Here is a 12,977-nt window from a genome sequence, read left to right as displayed (position 1 = left end):
AACTTCTCAGTTGTTGGAACTGCATTTTCTATTTATTTATTTATTTATTTATTTATTTATTTATTTTTTTAAGACTGGATCTTACTCTGTCGCCCAGGCTGGAATGCAGTGGCGCAATCACAGATCACTGCCGCCTTAACCTCCTGGGCTCAAGCAAGTCAAACACCTCAGCCTCCCCAGTAGCTGGGACTACAGGTGCATGCCACCATGCCTGGCTAATTTTTTTTTTTTCTAGTAGAGACAAGCTCTCGCTATATTGCCCAGTCTGGTCTCAAACTGAAGCTCAAATGATCCTCCTGCCTCAGCCTCCCAAAGTTCTGGGATTACAGGTGTGAGCTACTGCACTCAGCTTATTTTCTCTTTTTAAAAGAGCAGTTACTGGAATAATGTGAATGGTTTAGAACATGGCTTATAGGGGTCAGCTGCTTGCTGGTTTTACCTTCGATGTTTCAGCATGTCTCTGGGCCTCTTGGAGAACAGCACTGACAGAATGTGTAGCCTGGGGAATCTGTCCATTGGGCTGGGTGGTGCCTGTTCTAGGTCCTGAGAGGGAAGAAGTGAGAAAAGAGTGAGCAAAGCATTTTCAACATTCTTGAAAGTCGATCTGAAAATACAAAGCAGTTTGCATCTCTAAAGCAAAGAAAGATACTTGTTGGCTAGTTCTTACAAAAAAAACAAAAATAAAAACAAAGCAAAGAGAGCAACTCACAGGCATGACGTGGTACACAAAACCTTAAGAAAAATCTGAGGTTCCGTGACAAAACTTTATATGAGATTCAGCAAAAAGATCAGGAAGGTGAGTACGGTATTTGATAAAGCCCACTGAGGAGGGTCTGGACTAACTGGGATCCTGGAGAGTAACAATATGTTTTACTTTAAAAAACTTTTCAATAATTGAAGAATAAACCTTGAAAACATATTTTTAAAAATTCTTGATTTTTTAAAAATGTATTTATCCAGTTTCACACCACACTGAGTACAGGTACAGGAACAACTCTTCAACATTGTCCTCAACAAAAAGTACATTGGACACAGAAACAACAGACAGAAATTCGGGCAAAATGTGGGGGTCCTTGAAATAATCTGGAATTAAATGCGGTTTTTCCCCCCAAAAGTCCTGGTATGCTATTTTATTTTCCTGCCTTTTAATTTGTCCTTTTGACACAGAACTTTGACTCATGTTACCTTAAAATGTGCTGTCCAGGATTGGGTGCAAGACATCAAAACACCAGGGCATAATCTTATTCTTGGTGTGAACAGTTTTCTGGGCACTGATGGAGCCTTGGACTGATACAATGTTTGTACTTTGATAAGAAACATCTACCTACTAGCTCACTGTAAACAGGAGATCAGCACCTTATCCACAGAATATCACGAAAGAAGTGGTCAAAGCTTTGTTAAAAGGCGCTTAAAATAGATACAGGGCTCCAGCCTGGGTGACAGAGCAAGACCTTACCTCCAAAAAAAAAAAAAAAAAAAAAAAAAAAAAAAGCAAAGGAGAAAAAGAAAACAGGCCAGGTGCAATGGTTCACGCCTGTAATCCCAGCACTTTGGGAGGCTGAGGAAGGTGCATCACGAGGTCAGGAGATCAAGACCACCATGGCCAACACGGTGAAACCCTGTCTCTACTAAAAATACAAAAAATTAGCCAGGCAGGGTGGCGGGCGCTTGTAGTCCCAGCTACTCAGGAGGCTGAGGCAGGAGAATGGTGTGAACCCAGGAGGCGGAGCTTGCAGTGAGCTGAGATCCCGCCACTGCACTCCAGCCTGGGCAACAGTGCGAGAGAGTCTCAAAAAAAAAAAAAGAAAAGAAAAGAAAGAAAAAAAGAAAAGAAAAAGAAAACAGATGTTATAGGGGTGTGTGTGTGAGGGCTGGGCTGAGTCGGGGAGTTTGAGCCTGATCATCAGGTGAGAAACATATTCTGAATGCTGTCTACAAAGTCCTGTTTGTATAGATGTATTGGATACATTTTGAACTGGAGCACCAAGCTTTGAATATGTGTTGGAATTTCTCCTCCACTTAGTACCTGTAGATGGCTGAGCTGGTGCAGCTGCATTGACTGTCCCCAAGTTTGTCCACCGAGAGGCAAGTCCAGCCTTTGCCACAGCCCGCTGGTAGTTATCATAGAGAGTCTTCCCATACTGGGGAGAGAACACAAAGGAAGAAGGAAAGGAATCCATGTATCCCAAATTCTGCACTCAATTGCAATATACATATACAGAAGAAATAAATACTCCACGGCTACTCTGTTCACCACTTGCCTGAGTTGGTTTTTTGGATATTTCCATTAAAATTTAACAAATACACATTCAATCATTTTCCAGATTAACAGAGTCAGTTAATTTTTTCACCTACATATTAGAGAGAGCTTTGCTCAGTTCTGATTACGTGTGTCTTTATGTAACTCGATCACAGGTTCCATCTTGCGTTTTTTAATTGCACACTAAGCTTGCAATACTCGCCATGAGTAAATATCCAGTTACTGGAGAGGTTCGTGTTTCTATCGCTCCTCCCATTTAGAAAACCCACTGGGCGAATAAACCTGATAATGTCTGTGGCTGAACCCAAGGGTGGGCCAGCTGTTTCACAGTACCAGGAAGGCTGTGCCCGGGTCAGGAAGTTGGCTGGCAAGTTCAAGACAGAGTGAAGTCCGAACGCTCTCTCACCTTGGCTATTCGTATTCCCATGACCCACTGGTTAAGGGTTCTTGCGTCATCACAGCAGAGATACTTGATATACTGGGACTCCTTCTGAATTTGGGGGTGCTAGAAAGAAGCAGTTTCGAGACAATGTATTCACTTGTCATGTATTAGGAGGTCAAAGCACCTGTCAGGAAATTTAAAAAAAATCTCTAACAATATATGTGATTTATGTGGCAAAAATTACTGGTTGTAATGTTAAGATTAGGAAGATAACTTTTAAAAATGACTAAATTTTGAAAGGATTTAAGAAATTTGTTATATGTTGGGAGGCCGAGGCGAGCAGATCACTTGAGGTCAGGAGTTCGAGACCAGCCTGGCCAACGTGGTGAAACCCCGTCTCTACTGAAAATCCAAAAAGAAAAAAGAAAAAAAGAAAAAGAAATTAGCTGGGCGTGGTGACGGGTGCCTGTAGTCCCAGCTACTCGGGAGGCTGAGGGAGGAGAATTGCTTGAACCTGGGAGGTGGAGGTTGCAGTGAGCTGAGACTGTACCACTGCACTCCAGCCTGGGTGACAGACCAAGACTCTGTTTCAAAAAAAAAAAAAAAAAAAGGAAGAAAGAAATTTGTTTTATGATTTATCATAAGCACATCTTTTTAAAAAAAGTTTTTAGAGGCAGAGTTGTCCTGGCTGGAGTGGCACAATCACAGCTCACTGCAAACCTTGAACTCCCGGGCTCAAGAGATCCTCCCTCCTCAGCTTCCTGAGTAGCTAGGACTACAGGTGCACACCACCACGTCCAGCTAATTGAAAAAAACGTTGTTGTTTTTTTTTTGGTAGAATTGGAGTCTCACTATATTACCTAAGCTGGTCTCAAACTCCTGGCCTCAAGCAATCCTCCTGCTTCAGCCAACCAAAGTGCTGGGATTACAGGCATGAGCCACCATCCCTTGTCTGTAAGCACTTCTTACTATATTATCAATAATAATTTTCATTTATGCCTTTTTAACTTTTGGAAGCTTTTCACCTCTATCTTGTCTCTATCCCCATGAGAAATCTGAGCTGCTTTTCCATTTGTCAAATAAGGGAACTTACCTGAGATAATTCTTATGTCATAGAATTAATGCCTATGAGAATTGTGGGTTTATAACTCCCAAAACCTGGTTCTAGGGTTTTTTCTGCTTCCAAAAATTCAGAGTTTTGTGATGACCTTTCCTTCTTAACTGCTATGTGCTGCCCAAGTGGGCCAGTGGCTTCCAGATGGACACCCTGGAGAAGGAATATTTCTGTCTATTACACTTAGTGCAAGTAGCACTAAGCAATGGTTCCAGTTGCTGAACAGGCCTTCCAGGAGCTCACAAAGAGAACAAGGAAATGGGCAGGTGTGAAAGAGAAACTCCTTGCATTCCTCTTAGTCCTCATTGCTTTTGTTGTTTCTGGTTTAATTTTTATTATTTTTTAAGACAGGGTCTCACTCTGTTGCCCAGGTTGGAGTGCAGTGGTGCCATCACGGCTCACTGCAGCCTCTAACTCCTGGGCTCACGCAATCCTTCCACCTCAGCCTCCTCTGTCGCTGGGACCACAAACATGCAACCACGCTTGGATTTTTTTTTTTTTTTTTTTTTTTTTTTTAAGAAACACTCTTGCTATGTTTCCCAGGCTGGTGCTGAAACCCCGGGCTCAAGTGATCCTCCCACCTTAGCCTCCCAAAGTGCTGGGATTACACGCGTGAACCACCAAGCCCAGTTAGTTTCTGTTTTATGTGTCTGTCTCTGATAGACTGTGTCTTCCATGAAGGTGGGAACTACATCTGTCTTATTCACTGCTGAAGACCCTCAGTGCTTAGCACATGGCCAGCGCATGGCAGGTATTCCAGTCCAGATATCAGAATACTTGAAGAATCAAGAAACAAGCACAATATTTCCTGTTCAGTTAGAAATCACCGTCATCAGGCGAGGGGCCGGCAACCAAACGTAGGTTCTGAGATATTAATATGGGCCATGTAAATTTTCATGGGTCATTATAAGGTTTATTATAATACATTTTATTATGTAGAAAAATAATTAACCACAAGCATCGTGTGTGTGTGTGTGTGTGTGTGTGTGTGTGTGTGTGGTATGGTACCACCTCTTTCTTCTTCCTCCTGTCCTCAGAGGATTCATTAATCCTGCTAGGATAATCCTCATTTGCTGGTGGTGCTGAAAGTGGAATGGAAAGCCAAGAGAGCTGGAAGCATCTATCTGCTCTTCAGTTGGCAGGAAAGGAGGGAAGCTGTCCAATTCCTCTCTTAGGGTATTGCATGGACCTCTCCACTTCTCTTTCGCTTTCCATCTTAAATCATTGACCTCCAAGGAAATGGCTATTCTCAAAGTTGTTCTAAGCAAAGGATCTCGTGTCTTTAAACTTCAGTTGGAATCTGACTGGCAGCGTCTAGTCACTCTGCTAGACTTTCTAATGACTCAGCCAGCAAGAGCGTGTGGGATTGTAATCTTTGTCCAGAAAGGATAACAAGACCTTTATAGACTCCAAGAGCTTGACGAGAGTTTAGTAATTTTTGGTTTCACAAATGAGAAAACTGAGGCTCAGAGAGGTTACTATATATTCCTCCCTGTGACCCCACTAGAACCTGGGGGTCTCCTGACTAACCACCTAGAATTTCTGTGTTTGTATTAAGCTATTAAACCCAAATCCCAGACTTGGAAGAGACTACGGAAAAATTCAGAAATTATTTTTTAAAAATTCCTCTCTTTGGTCTTTTCAGGCAACTGAGGAAACTCTACTCATATTTTTGTCTTTAAATATGTATTCTCTATGTAGGTCACTCGGCCTCAGAAATTGCATCTCCATTGCTCGAAGAACGGTCAATTCCTATTTGCTTGGGCATAGCAAACAGGAACACAGATATTCTCTCTACCGACGGTGACAACTTCACATCAGGCTCCTGAATGTTGCTGTAGTTTTCCAGTCTAGCCAGCAGATGACAGCAAACACTTTTGAACGGCTGCTGGGCATTTTACTGTTTTGGCGGTTCAATGCTTACTCCCTCATTCTGAATGTTAGATTTTATTTTTGCAAATGTTACTCCAATAATGATCCTCTTTGGAGGCCCTTAAAATTGGAAATATCTATCAACTCAGGTAATATGGCCCAATAGCAAAAGGATTTGTTGTCTTAATTAACCTGAAGGTCATATTGATGAAAAATATACTAAAGCCAGCACTTATTGGCTGGAATGTGACAGCCCACAAATGCCTCCAGCATTCCCTTCAACAATAACATGTGCAAAGCCAAACCAATGCCCTTGTCTTTCAGCACCAGAAACACGGCTCTCTGACCTACAAACAGCATTTGTGTTCTGATTGTCATGTAAGAGAGGCAAGCATTGGTCTCTTCAGCAATTGAATGTTTATAATTGTTCTTAGAAAGCAGCTATTCCACCCACCCCCTACTCAGACATTTAAAAAGCTGACATTGTTACCTTCAAGATAATCTATTATTGTTTTTGGTAGATGTCATGTGAGAGCCAAGTTTCCAGAGCAGACTAAATCTCATCGTGTTTGCAACAAAATGCACAAAGCAACTGCTTATATAGAGTTAGCCATTTAACAAGCACCCTAAACAATTTCTTAAGAATGTTATTCATTGAAATAGAGCAAAATGTAGTCACTCCCTTAAAGAAAATGACTTTTGAACATAAAACAGCCCCCTGATGATGGGGTGATAAACCTTGCTATAGGTCAGGTCTCACCAATTCCTTCCTTACACTATATGTGTGCTATGGATGTATACAGGAGGATTCTATGACCTCTAAGGTCTCTAGCAATCCTCAGATTTTATGGTTCTAAGATGAGCTACCTAATGGGGAAAAGCTCCTTTCTGGCTCCCTTGGTGATGCAGAAATCGTTCAGCCTTGCAGACATCATAGAGCAAGTCACTGGGCTTGTTCTCCACCGTGTCTTGAGACTTTGCCAAGGAGCTTATTGCCTAACCGAGCCTTTTGCTGAATAATCATTTGCAAAGAGGTTTCAGGAAAATGCTGGTGCAGTGTCACTTGCCAGGCTCTTTCGCAATTGATTTGATTGTTCCTGATCATAAAGAGAGAGAAGCTATCTTGGGACATGAGAACAGCACACAGAGGTCAGGGCGATTGTGGACTGTCACTGCTTAAAGGGCTCTTATAGACCCTCTGAGCTTACGAAATAAGAAAACAGGGTGAGAGAGGGTGAGCAATTTATCCAAGGCCAAAGGTAGTGAAAGAACAAAGGTCCTGTTTGTTCAATAAATATCTCTGGGTGCCAAGAAATACGCTAATTCCTAGGTACATTAACAGGAGTAAGAGAGGCAGGGCCCCGTGGCTCACACCTGTAATCCCAGCACTTTGAGAGGCCAAGGCAGGCAGATCACTTGAGGCTAGGAATTTGAGATCAGCCTAGGCAACACAGTGAAACCTTGTCTCTACAAAAAGTACAAAAATTAACCAGGTGTTGTTGCACACACCTGTAGTTCCAGCTACTAGAGAGGCTGAAGTGGGAGGATAGATGGAACCAGGTGTTTGAGGCTGCGGTGAGCCATGATTGTGCCACTGGGCTCCAGACTGGGCTGGAGGAGACCCTATCTCAAACAAACAAACAAACAAAAAAAACAACAACAAAAAGAGGAATAAGAGAGCTCATGTGTTAATTGGGCAATGCTCGCTGGAGGTGTTTTAGGGAGAGATGTATGTAAACACCTGATGTAATCAAATCACATATGTAATGTGATTATGAAATAGTATGTTCCATACTAAAAGTTTGAAAATGGGCCAAGAGAGGGTCTTTGGAAGAAGTGACAGAATGCTGTAATATATTTGGAGAACATGGAGAAATTCTGTATGGCTGAGGTCTGGAAACCATGGAATGAAGAAGCAGAAATTAAGCTGGTGTGGAATCTGAGTAAAGACCCTTGAGTCAAACTAGAATCTAGACATGATCCCCTGGGCAGTGGGGGGCACTGGACATTTTAAAACAGCACAGTGACACAGGAAGTCACTGGGGGCTATAAGGAAGATGGATCCGGAGTGAAGAATAAGATCAAACTGAGGGAGGGCTCAATGGGAGATCTTGATGGGAAATAAAAGAACTTGCTCATAGATTAACGAGAAATGGGGACAGGAAGAAAATCAGGCATGCTTTCTCTGTTTCTAGCTTGGTAGAGTAGGTGGATGTTATGGGTTTAATTATCTCCCTCCTCCTAAAAGCTGTGGTACTCACTCCTGGTACCTATGAATGTAACCTTATTTGGAAATAGGGTCATTGCCAGATGTAATAAAGTTAAGATGAAGTCATCCTGATGAAAGTGGGCTCTAAATCCAAAGAGACTGGTGTAAGCCGGGTGTGGTCGCTCACACCTGTAATCATAGCACTTTGGGAGGCCAAGGTGGGTGGATTGCTTGAGCCCAAGAGCTCAAGATCAGCCTGGGCAACATAGCTAAACCCCATCTCTGCAAAAAATACAAAAAATTAGCCAGGTGTGGTGGTGTGCACCTGTAGTCCCAGCTACTTGGGAGGCTGAGGCAGGAGGATCACTTAAGCCCAGGAAGTTGAGGCTGCCATGAGCTGTGATCATACCACCACACTCAGCCTGAGCAACAGAGTGAGACCCTGTCTCAAGAAAACAAAAAACACCAAAACCGACAAAAAACAAGCAAACAAAAACAACCACCAAAATGACACGTTCTTATAAGAAGAGAAGAAACAGACACAGACAAAGACAAAGAAAGAAGATAGTCACATGTTGAGGGAGGCAGAGATTGGCACACGCAGCTGCAAGCCAAGGAATGCCAGCACTGCCGGGAGCTGCCGGAAGCTAGGAGAGGCGTGGAGGCATGGAACAGATTTTGCCTCTGAGCCCTCAGAAGGAACACAACTCTGATTTTGATTTTGGACTTCTGATTCCAATATCACCTTGATTTGGGACTTCTGGTCTCCTGAACTCTTCAAGAAATAAATTTCTGTGAAGTTATCTAGTTACCAGCAGTTTGTTACGGCAGCTCCAGAAAACGAATAGAGTAGGTGATGGTGCCATTCATCCTTGAGGGACTGTGGAAAGCATGGGGTGGAGGAAAGGTTGAAATCAGTGTGCATGATAGAGGTACCCCTTGGACATGTGGTTACTGCACGTGTGGAGCTAGGGAAGAAGGTGAGACTGTCCACTACGGATTAGGAATTATTTGTCTCCAACACAGACAACGATTGGAGCTGTGTCTGTGAATATGATCTCAGCGAGAGCACGGGGAGTCTGGTGAGAACTGAATTTAGGACCCTGGAGAGCATTACAGTGTGTAGGGAAGGAGGAGGCACCAGCAGAAGCAGAGTAGGGGTCCAGTTTGAAGACTATAAAATGAGGATGCTGTCATCAATGCAAAAGATGCCACGAGGACTGGAGAAAGCCACTATTCTTTGGAAATCTTAATAATAGCAGTTTCCACAGAGGTGCAGGGAGAAGCCTGCTAGCATGCAAACTCCACAAAGCCAGAGGCCTTTGTTTTGTTTACTGATGTACCCCCAAGTCTGAATAAAGAAAATTCAAAAGATATATGTATATATTCGTAGAGAAAGGGTCTGCCTCTGTTGCCCAGGCTGGAGTGCAGTGGTGCAATCATGGATCCCTGCAACTTCCAACGCCTGGGCTCAAGTGATTCTCCCACCTCGGCCACCTGAGGAGCTGGGACCACAGATGTGCGCCACCATGCCCAGCTAATGTTTTTAAATTTTTTGTAGAGATGAGGTTTCACAATGTTGCCCAGGTTGGTCTTGAACTTCTGCTTTCAAACAATCCCCCTGCCTCAGCCTCCCAAAGTGCTGGAATTACAGGTGTAGGCCACTGTGCCTGGCTGAAAGGAATGTTCTTGAATGAATGAATTACACTATGAGAATAAAAGTTGAGGCCGGGCGCGGTGGCTCACACCTGTAATCCCAGCACTTTGGGAGGCTGAGGCAGGTGGATCACGAGGTCAGGGGTTCGAGACCAGCCTGACTAACATGGTGAAACCCTGTCTCTACTAAAAATACAAAAATTTGCTGGGTGTGGTGGCGGGTGCCTGTAATCCCAGCTACTCAGAAGGCTGAGGCAGGAGAATTGCTTGAACCTGGGAGGCGGAGGTTGCAGTGAGCTGAGATTGCGCCACTGCACTCCAGCCTGGGCGACAGAGCGAGACTCCATCTCAAAAAAAGAAGAAACAAGTTGAGGACATGGAGGGCATCATCACTTTCTCAGGAAGTCTGAGTTAAAGAGAAGACAGAGGTCAAAGGTGCTGCTTGAAGAGGTGGGGCAGATACAACTGAGGGGAGTGAGTTAGAGCCCCCAAACCAAGGAATATTTGAAAATGTCTGTGGCCCAAGGAAAAGAGAAGAATTGTCTGGAGAGGGTTTGAAGATGCTGAAGCCAAAGGGAGTGGCTGACGACGTGGTTCCAGAGGCCACGTTGGAGATAGGAGCCTTCTTCCTCTGAGATGGAGAGTCAGGAGGTAGGAGAGTTACTGCGTGGGATAAATTTAGAAGTAAACAGGAAGTAAACTGGGACCATTCAATCCTGTTCTCTGTTTTCTTTCTTATCCTTCCTTTTTTTTTCTTTCCTTCTTTCTTTCTCTCTTTCTTTCATTCCTTTCTTTTTTAGAGGTAGGTCTTGCTCTGTTGCCCAGGCCACAGTGCAACGGTGTGACTGTGGCTCACGGCACCCTGAAACTCCTGGCCTCAAGCAATCCTTCTGCCTCAGCCTCCTGAGTAGCTGGGACTACAGGTGTGCACCACCACACCAGGCTGATTTTTAAATATTTTGTAGAGACAGGGGTCTCCCTATGTTGCCCAGGCTGGTCTCGAACTCCTGAGGTCAAGTGGTCCTCCTGCCTTGACCTCCCAAAATGCTGGGATTACACACATGGGCCACAGAGCCCAGCTAATTAAGCATTTCTTTAGAGACAGAATCTCACTCTGTTGCCCTGGCTGGAGTGCAGTAGTGTGATCATAACTCACTGCAACCTTGAATGTGGGCTCAAGGGAACCTCCTGCCTCAGCCTTCTGAGTAGTGGGAACTATAGGTGCATGCTACCACACCCTGCTGATTTTAAAAGTTTTTCTGTAGAGATGGGGTCTTGATATGTTGCTCAGGCTGGTCTCGAGCTCCTGGGCTCAAGCGATCCTTCTGCCTTGGCCTCCCAAAGTGCTGGGATTACAGGCATGAGCCACTGTGCCTGGCCTGAACCATGTTTTGAAGGACACAATGGTACAAGGGGCTTTGATCTGTATTCCATCCATCCATCCATCCATCCACCCACCCATCTGTCCATTCACCCATCCATTAATCTATCCATTCATCTGATATGTATTGAGCATTTACAATGTGTCAAATATCACTCCAAGCTCTGGAATACAATAGTGAACACAATAGAAAAAGTCCTTGCTCTCATGACATTTATATTCTACTATGGGAGAAAGCCAATAAAAATACAAAACACTAAAGTAATATAATTTTTCATTGTGAAAAATACTATAAAGAAAAATATAGCTGAGTAAGGGGTAGGAAGCAGGTGAGCGATGGGGCAGAATTCCAGCGCTCCTTCCATGATATTCCACTACTTCCTAACAGGTCTCCATAGAAACATAATTTCTCCTGGAAGATATTTACTTCTGCCCCATTGCATCTAGCCCCAGAATGGAATGAGAAAGAATGCATGAAGGAACGGCTTCTATCCACGCACGAAAGTGCCTTTATGAGGGCTAAGGAAACTGACCGTGAGTGAGACTGGGAAGCCCCGCTGGACTGCAAAAATGAGTGAAACCGCAGTTGGACGGTAAGGGGATGGTTTCCCCTGACTATGTTGCCCCTCCCCTGAGCCACTGCGGTACCCACACATGGAAAGTCCCCCCGGACTCACACTCAGGTTTCTTACCACACTGGGTCCTTCTGTGGGAGGCTTGCTTCTGCATGGGCCTATGGAGAGCACTGTGAGTACCAAGTACCAACGGGGCTGAAACACGTGAGGCCAGCAAGGGACAAAGAGAGGGAGTGGGGCTAGCAGCAGCCAGGTGGACAAATTTGGCAGTGGCTCACCATCCCTGCCAGATGTGATGATACACCAGATGGGCTGTTTATGCTGTGCTGTGGGAGGCATGGTCCACAGAACCTCTGGACCTGAGAGCCTGACCGGCTTTCCCACACCATCCAGTGGGCCCTCTGTGGGTCTCCCAGGGCCCATGCAGTTTGAACAGTGTATCCTCGGCAGAGTTAGTGTAGGATTCGGGTCTAACCTGGACTTAGGAGGCCCTCTAGTGCTGAAATGACATACAAAAGTCAATCTGCTCACAATTTCTGCATACGTCCACTAAAAAAGAACGGTCATAAACAAATCCAGACAGGGAAGACTGAAATAAATACCTAACTCAACAATGCAAAGACAGAGCCCAATGTCTACAAGGAGTAAGAATAGCCTAGAAAACATGGTCTCACTAAATGGACAAAAAGAGGTGCCAGCTATCTGGCAGACAAAGAATTCAAAAATAGCTGTTATAACAAAACTCAGCAAACTTCAAGAAAACACAGAGAAGCAATTCAGAAATTTATCAGAAACATTCATCAGATAAATAGAAATAATTAAAAAAAACAAACAAATCCTAGAGCTGAAAAGTATAACAAACAAAATGAAAAATGAAACACAGGACGTCAACTGCAGAATTGATCAAGCAGAATAATCAGTCAGCTTGAAGGCAGGCTATTTGAAAATACATAGTGAAAGGAGAAAAAAGGAAAAAAATGAAAAGGAATAAAGAAAAAATTACATGACCCATGGGACATCATCAAAAGAGCAAATCTACATGTCACTAACATTAAAGAGAGAGTAAACAATGAAAAGGGATAGAAAGCTTATTCAAATAAATAATAATAGAAAAGCTTCCAAATCAGAAGAAAGATACAAATATCCAGGCACAGGAAGGTCAAAGGTCACCAATCAGATTCAACCCAAATAAGAATACTCCAATATATATCATAATCAAATTCTCAAAGGTCAAAGACAAAGTGATGCACCTGAAAGCAGCAAGAAAAAAAAAAGCAAATAACACATAAGGGAATTCTAATATGCCTGGCAGCAGACTTAGCAGAAACCTTGCAGGCCAAGAGAGAGTGGGACAATATATTCAGAGTGATGAAAGATAAAAAAAAAGATTAAAAAAAAACTCAAGAATACTGTACCCAGAAAAGCTATTCTTCAGAAATGAAGGAGATAAAGACTTTTTCAGCCAAAGAAAGCTCTCAAATAAACAATCTAATGATGCATCTCAAGGACTAGAAAAAATAAGAACAAA

The 12,977-nt window shown here is 43.5% G+C and overlaps 1 protein-coding gene across 4 annotated transcripts in view; it reads right to left on the bottom strand.

The window, feature by feature from the left end:
• APBB1IP (amyloid beta precursor protein binding family B member 1 interacting protein) overlaps positions 1 to 12,977 on the bottom strand; it is a 126,776-nt gene that overhangs the window by 4,963 nt on the left and 108,836 nt on the right. For all 4 annotated transcript variants that reach the window (XM_507705.8, XM_063781515.1, XM_016962808.4 and 1 more), the window contains 3 exons: positions 2,667 to 2,765; positions 2,027 to 2,141; positions 440 to 543 (listed from right to left, as the gene is read on the bottom strand). In XM_507705.8, coding sequence (XP_507705.6) covers positions 440 to 543; positions 2,027 to 2,141; positions 2,667 to 2,765 — 318 coding nt within the window. The remainder of the gene's footprint in view (positions 1 to 439; positions 544 to 2,026; positions 2,142 to 2,666; positions 2,766 to 12,977) is intronic.

This window comes from Pan troglodytes, chromosome 8 (assembly GCF_028858775.2).
Source record: "Pan troglodytes isolate AG18354 chromosome 8, NHGRI_mPanTro3-v2.0_pri, whole genome shotgun sequence".
Classification (NCBI taxonomy): domain Eukaryota; kingdom Metazoa; phylum Chordata; class Mammalia; order Primates; family Hominidae; genus Pan; species Pan troglodytes.
Note: the sequence above shows the minus strand (reverse complement) of the source record. Positions and strands in the feature narration are given on the sequence as shown.